The sequence below is a fragment of the Agrilus planipennis genome, unplaced genomic scaffold, assembly GCF_000699045.2.
Source record: "Agrilus planipennis isolate EAB-ADULT unplaced genomic scaffold, Apla_2.0 scaffold25, whole genome shotgun sequence".
Lineage (NCBI taxonomy): Eukaryota > Metazoa > Arthropoda > Insecta > Coleoptera > Buprestidae > Agrilus > Agrilus planipennis.
In genome coordinates, this window is record NW_020439112.1 from 1,929,958 (window position 1) to 1,936,672 (window position 6,715).

Sequence of the window (6,715 nt, forward strand, 5' to 3'; positions counted from 1 at the left end):
ATGTTTCGCACCCGTACAACGCCGCGCTCCAAACATACACCTTTAACAACCTTTTATGAAATATGAAGAGTGGAAAAACTTTGGCGGTTGTTGTAGAACAAACAGAATAGCTCAAAACCCCAACGCCAAAACTCGACACTGTAGTTGTCCGAAGCACTCAGTTTACTTCAGTCCCTGAAGAAGGTAACTTTGTTACCGAAAAGTGCTTCGGACAACTACAGTGTCGTGTTTTGGCGTTGGGGTTTGAGCTATTTTGTTTGTTCTACAACAACCGCCAAAGTTTTTCCAATCTTCATATTTTAACAAGAAAATAATTTTATGCGCTGATATACTAATCACGAATAAAATAATTGAAGATCTAATAGATGAAAAACAATTCTAGGAGGAACTGTTTCACAACAGACTATTTCAAAGGCTGCCTGGATGTCCTGCAGCTTCAAGATGAAATGGAACAGTTTCAGTTGATGATAAAACATTTACATGGGGCCGAGCCGGGGGTTTAGGTACTTTTAAAAAACAATTTAAGCATCCCCTTAACTAACAAACTAACCCTTACAATGAGATAAGTGCTTCGCATATGCTAACCCATAACAACACGAATCTGTATATACACATATATAAATACTATTCGCCTTGTACATATGTGCGTAGAAATATTTATAGGTGGGTGGGTCATTTTAGGAAGGCAAAGTCTGTAGTAAATTTTGTTGGAGTCGAATACAAATAAATGGCAAATCTTAAAGTCAAATAAATCACTAAATCGATGCTCACTTTGATGAGTAATTGATAATTAATTGAATGTAAACAACAGAATGCCAAATAAGCTTGAAGGCTGAAGTAAATTCAGGCATTCTCGTCTAATGATCTGAAAAAGTTTGACGATTGCGTTGGCGTACCTGCGTTTACATTCAAACAATTTTCAGTAACACCAGAGACTGCATTGCTATTTAGATCAATTTATTATCATTGATGTGATGTAAGTATTATTAGAAGTCAATGAATTATTTGACTTTAAAATGGCCTATTTGTTCTGTATGCCACCCTCTGTATGAAGATTATTTTTTCATGAATTTTAAGACTGTTAAATGGTTTATTTCAAAGCTTATTAACTTCTTAAGCGGACTCAGCTAAAACTACATCCATCAAAATGTGTTTGACTAATTTGATAACTGCTTTGTATATAGCCATTTTGTAAATCTATTCGTTTATACGAAAACCCGTAGCCATTTTATAAGTACAGCATCCATAGGGTGTTCAAAACGAAATATTAGTAAATAAATAAAAATAAAAACAAGATCAGCAATAAAACTATCAATAATAAAATTTCTTCCCGGCTTCTGCTTTCTTACGTGGTTCGCCAGGTTGTATTCACACTAACGACCAATTGATGATGCCAACGGTCCGCGGTAGAAATCAAAAACCAGGAAGAAGAACTTGGACATTTACCGTGAAAAATTTCTGTAATAAAATTTATAAATTTTCTTTGTTTCCAAAGGTGTATGTAAGACATCACCCTGTATATTATCAAAATCAGAAATAGTGGTTCATTGTTGTATAATCATCATCATACAGTCCTAGGACTGGTTGGACACGCACCTCCACTTTTTCCTATCCTGAGCTAATCTTCTCATTTCCCTAAAACTAGAACAACCCACATCCTTAACTATTTACGAACAGTAATCTAATCTACGTTAACCTCTACCCCTCCTAACTCCTGTTTCTGCCTCTAATATGTCTCTGACTCGACCTTCATGTCTGAGAAGTTGTCCCACCAACTTATCTCACCTATTTCTTATTGACTTTCATAGAGTCCTCTGTTCTCCTATTCTTTCTAATATCTCTTCATTTCTAACCTTCTCTATCCACAGTATCCTCATCATTTGCCTGTAACACCACATTTCGAACGCATATAATATCTATTTTTCCACCGCGCCCACTGTCCATGTTTCGCACCCATACAGCGCCGCACTCCAAAGATATACCTTTTACAATCTTTTTCGAATTTTTACAATAACCGTTCGCGAACATAGAAGCGACTTTCTTTTGTTGAACGCGACTCGCTCCTGCGCTATCCTTTGCTATATATCCCTACTACTCCTTCCGTCCTGACTTATCTGACTTCCTAGATACCTATAATCAGCTACTTCTTCTAATCTTTCGTCAAAATCTTTTTTTAAATCTACAAATCCTATGTACGCACTCTTTCGTTTTTCTATCGTTTTCTCTATTGTTACCCGCAAAACTAGAATAGCCTCCCGCGTTCCTCTATTTCTTCTAAACCCAAATTGTTCTTCCCCTAACAGTTCTTCCGCCCTTTATTTACACCCTTCTCTGTACAATTCTAGTTAAGATTTTTGACGCATGAGAAGTTAAGCTACAGAATAATAATATAATAGAAAACAATTGCCTAGCGTTACATTTTTCACTACCACTGGTATGTGTGGTATTTTTTTTAATGCGCGAGAAAGGCTGTCTTGATTAATCTGAAGCATTTATTGAACTGGCTGTGTCCAGTTTTCCTTGAGAAATTTCATAACCGAGCGGTACACTATTAAAAAAAAAAAAGATATGGCAATTATTATTACCGCTTTGTAATTGTAATTTTTGATTTGCGTCACAACGTAAAAGATCATCGGCTTTAATTAACACCATAAACCATGGTTATGAAATAAAACGAAGGAAAAGGCTGTAACAATTGCAGAATTTACCATGAAATATGTATATTTTTACACGTACGCGTCAAAAAAAAATCCGGCCCACGCTAGTAAATCCCCTAACATTTCTCATGAAACTAATTAAGATTAAAACTATCATCATCATAAGGTCGTCAGTCCTAAGACTGGTTGGACACGTACCTCCACTCTTTCTTATCCTGAGCTAAACTNTTCTTCCCCTAACAGTTCTTCCGCCCTTTATTTACACCCTTCTCTGTACAATTCTAGTTAAGATTTTTGACGCATGAGAAGTTAAGCTACAGAATAATAATATAATAGAAAACAATTGCCTAGCGTTACATTTTTCACTACCACTGGTATGTGTGGTATTTTTTTTAATGCGCGAGAAAGGCTGTCTTGATTAATCTGAAGCATTTATTGAACTGGCTGTGTCCAGTTTTCCTTGAGAAATTTCATAACCGAGCGGTACACTATTAAAAAAAAAAAAGATATGGCAATTATTATTACCGCTTTGTAATTGTAATTTTTGATTTGCGTCACAACGTAAAAGATCATCGGCTTTAATTAACACCATAAACCATGGTTATGAAATAAAACGAAGGAAAAGGCTGTAACAATTGCAGAATTTACCATGAAATATGTATATTTTTACACGTACGCGTCAAAAAAAAATCCGGCCCACGCTAGTAAATCCCCTAACATTTCTCATGAAACTAATTAAGATTAAAACTATCATCATCATAAGGTCGTCAGTCCTAAGACTGGTTGGACACGTACCTCCACTCTTTCTTATCCTGAGCTAAACTTCGCATTTCCCTAAAACTAGAACAACCCACATCCTTAACTATTTGCGAACAGTAATCTAATCTACGTTAAACTCTACCCCTCCTAACTCCTGTTTCTGCCTCTAATATGTCTCTGACTAGACCTTCATGCCTGAGAAGGTGTCCTACCAACCTATCTCGCCTATTTTTTATTGACTTCCATAGAGTCCTCTGTTCTCCTATTCTTTCCAATACCTCTTCATTTCTAACCTTTTCTACCCACGATATCCTCATCATCCGCCTATAACACCACATTTCGAACGCTTCTAACCTTTTCTTTTCCGCCGCTCCCACTGTCCATGTTTCGCACCCGTACAACGCCGTGCTCCAAACATACACCTTTAACAACCTTTTTCAATTTTCTAAATTAACCGTTCGCGAGCATAAAAGTGACTTCTTTTTATTAAAGGCGACACGACCCTGCGCTATCCTCTACTTTACATCCGTACTACTCCTATTAAAACTAGCAAAATTAAAAAAACGGTCTCAATGTTCCGTTCTTGGGAAGTTTCCGGACCTACCCCCATCGCGGGGAAGCGTTTATTATCCTCCTTCTCTTCCTCATGCAAAGTCAACCGAAAAATTAGGAAAGTTTCATTCAAAACTAAATAGTTAACATTAATTATCGATTTATAATTATTTCTGACAAAAAAAACCATTCAGACAACTTATCCCCTATTATATTTAAAAGTAGATATTCAAACGAATTTCATTTACCAAATATTAAATAGGATCAATTATTTTGATAAAATTTTTAGTCAAAAACCAACACAATATCTGTAACGTTCTTACGGTTAGTTTCGAATTGTCATCACAGTACACAGTATACGTTTATTTGTTCGTATTTCCCATTTTGATAAAAAGTTTCAGCAAACATTACTTCATCATAATACCTTCGTATTATTAGTGCTGATATTTATAACAAGCCTGCAACCCTCACGTAACTTTCTAGAAGAGAGTGCGCAATAGCAATTCCATGAATTTCAAACTAAAACACTAGCAACTTCTATGGCATGCCATTGGACAACAACATCCGATCACCTGTTTGAATGTTTTGTTTTAACAGTGTGAGAATTTGACAATGTAGAGATTTCTCACAGCCCATTCCTGGAATACCACTTACACTGTTTAAAAAAAAAAACTAATAACACACATGAATACTGAAAACTTATTTAACTTGAGAACACCAACGTTTGGCCTCATGATAACATTAAATTTACTATAAACAAAACAGTTTTAAACAAACCAAATGTTTAGAAAAATGATTTTTTGGCAAGTCCAGGGGTAAAACTTCTTCCCATTATTTACATTCGGTGGGGTATCTACGTTATGTAATTTATAGACATTGAAGTGGGTGAAAATATGTCAATTCCTCTACTTAAAATACATTTTATTTAGAAATTACGAAAACCTCTTACAACTTATTTATATCAAAATTTATTACATGAAATATTTTAATTTTTTAATTCCAAAGACCATTAAAAAAAATTCAATCAACATAAACACGGATTGATGAAGAAAAGTATGAATATCATTCCAAATCTTTTAAATAGTTAAAGATAACTTGGTAACATAAGTGAAATTAGTACCAAACAAATAGTTTACATAAACTGCGAAAGATAAAAAAAGACCGCTAAAAATATATAAATAAATCAAAACATAAAAAATACAATAAATGACTAACAAAATAATTTAAGGATTTATTAGTCATTACCGCCACTACTACGTATGCAATTTCATATATTTTTTAAACCCCTACGAGTTTTTCGACCAATTTTTTGCCCTTTCAACATATTTTAACTCTGAATGCTGAATACTCTTAATAAAAGAATTGTTCCTGAATTTATTTCAACCCCATTGTAAATAGTTACATAATCTTCTATGAAACTAGTCCGATAGTATACAAACTGTCCAAATCTCTGATTATTTTGATGAAAAATCATCTTTCGGTCAAATAAGCATATTAGCTAGTTTGTATCCTATCCAGCTAGTTTACAAACTATCCAAGATTTGTCGCTTAAGTCGACATCACGAGAAAAGCACACAGATTAACCAGTGTTCTTCATTATTTTGCAAAATATCCACAATAGGTACTCGAAATTGCCAGTAACACCTAATAACTAACTCGTTGGTTATTTTGTAAGCCAGCCAGACTCTTCTGACCAATGTTAGTGTGTTTAAACGAGTAATATAATAATACTGTGGGTATTTTTCACACTAGCTAGAAACACTGGTTAATTTCTACTTTAACAAAAAATCTTATATAGTTTGTAAACTAGTCAATATACGTACAAACCTGTTTTAGTAGAAAGATGATTTTCCATCAAAATAACCAACCATTTGGACAGTTTGTACTTACACTAACCGGCTAGTTTACGAAGTAGGTAGTCAAGTAAATAGATGAACCGTAATAGCATAGATACCATTGTACATAATGCATTATATATATTATAGATAGAAGCTTTGTATATATACTTATATAAAACGCGTAGAATACAAGCTGGTAGTTTTTTATCGTACAAGCACTAGAGGCATGGTAGTAGAATCGCTACGACATCTATTGTCGTCTAAAATACCTATTTGTTTTTTACAGGAGTATTTAGGTGATTCAAAATTTACAGTGATGTTCACAGGAGATTCGTCCATTTTATAGAAAGGTATTTAAAGTAAATATTACACCATTATATAATATACAAAATAAGTAAAATAATTAAACATAAGGACCAATAACAAATTGATACTTTTAACAAGGGAGTGCATCGCTATTTTTAAGTATTNTGTAACGTTCTTACGGTTAGTTTCGAATTGTCATCACAGTACACAGTATACGTTTATTTGTTCGTATTTCCCATTTTGATAAAAAGTTTCAGCAAACATTACTTCATCATAATACCTTCGTATTATTAGTGCTGATATTTATAACAAGCCTGCAACCCTCACGTAACTTTCTAGAAGAGAGTGCGCAATAGCAATTCCATGAATTTCAAACTAAAACACTAGCAACTTCTATGGCATGCCATTGGACAACAACATCCGATCACCTGTTTGAATGTTTTGTTTTAACAGTGTGAGAATTTGACAATGTAGAGATTTCTCACAGCCCATTCCTGGAATACCACTTACACTGTTTAAAAAAAAAAACTAATAACACACATGAATACTGAAAACTTATTTAACTTGAGAACACCAACGTTTGGCCTCATGATAACATTAAAT

The 6,715-nt window shown here is 34.1% G+C and overlaps 1 protein-coding gene across 1 annotated transcript in view; it reads left to right on the forward strand.

Moving 5' to 3' along the window:
* Positions 1-6,108, forward strand: part of LOC108738542 (ion transport peptide-like) — a 124,197-nt gene extending 118,089 nt beyond the window's left edge. The window contains exons 3-4 of the mRNA XM_018472015.1: positions 383-503; positions 6,093-6,108. Of these exons, the coding sequence (XP_018327517.1) occupies positions 383-503 (121 nt within the window). The 3' untranslated portion in view covers positions 6,093-6,108. The remainder of the gene's footprint in view (positions 1-382; positions 504-6,092) is intronic.
* Positions 6,109-6,715: the final 607 nt, after the last annotated feature.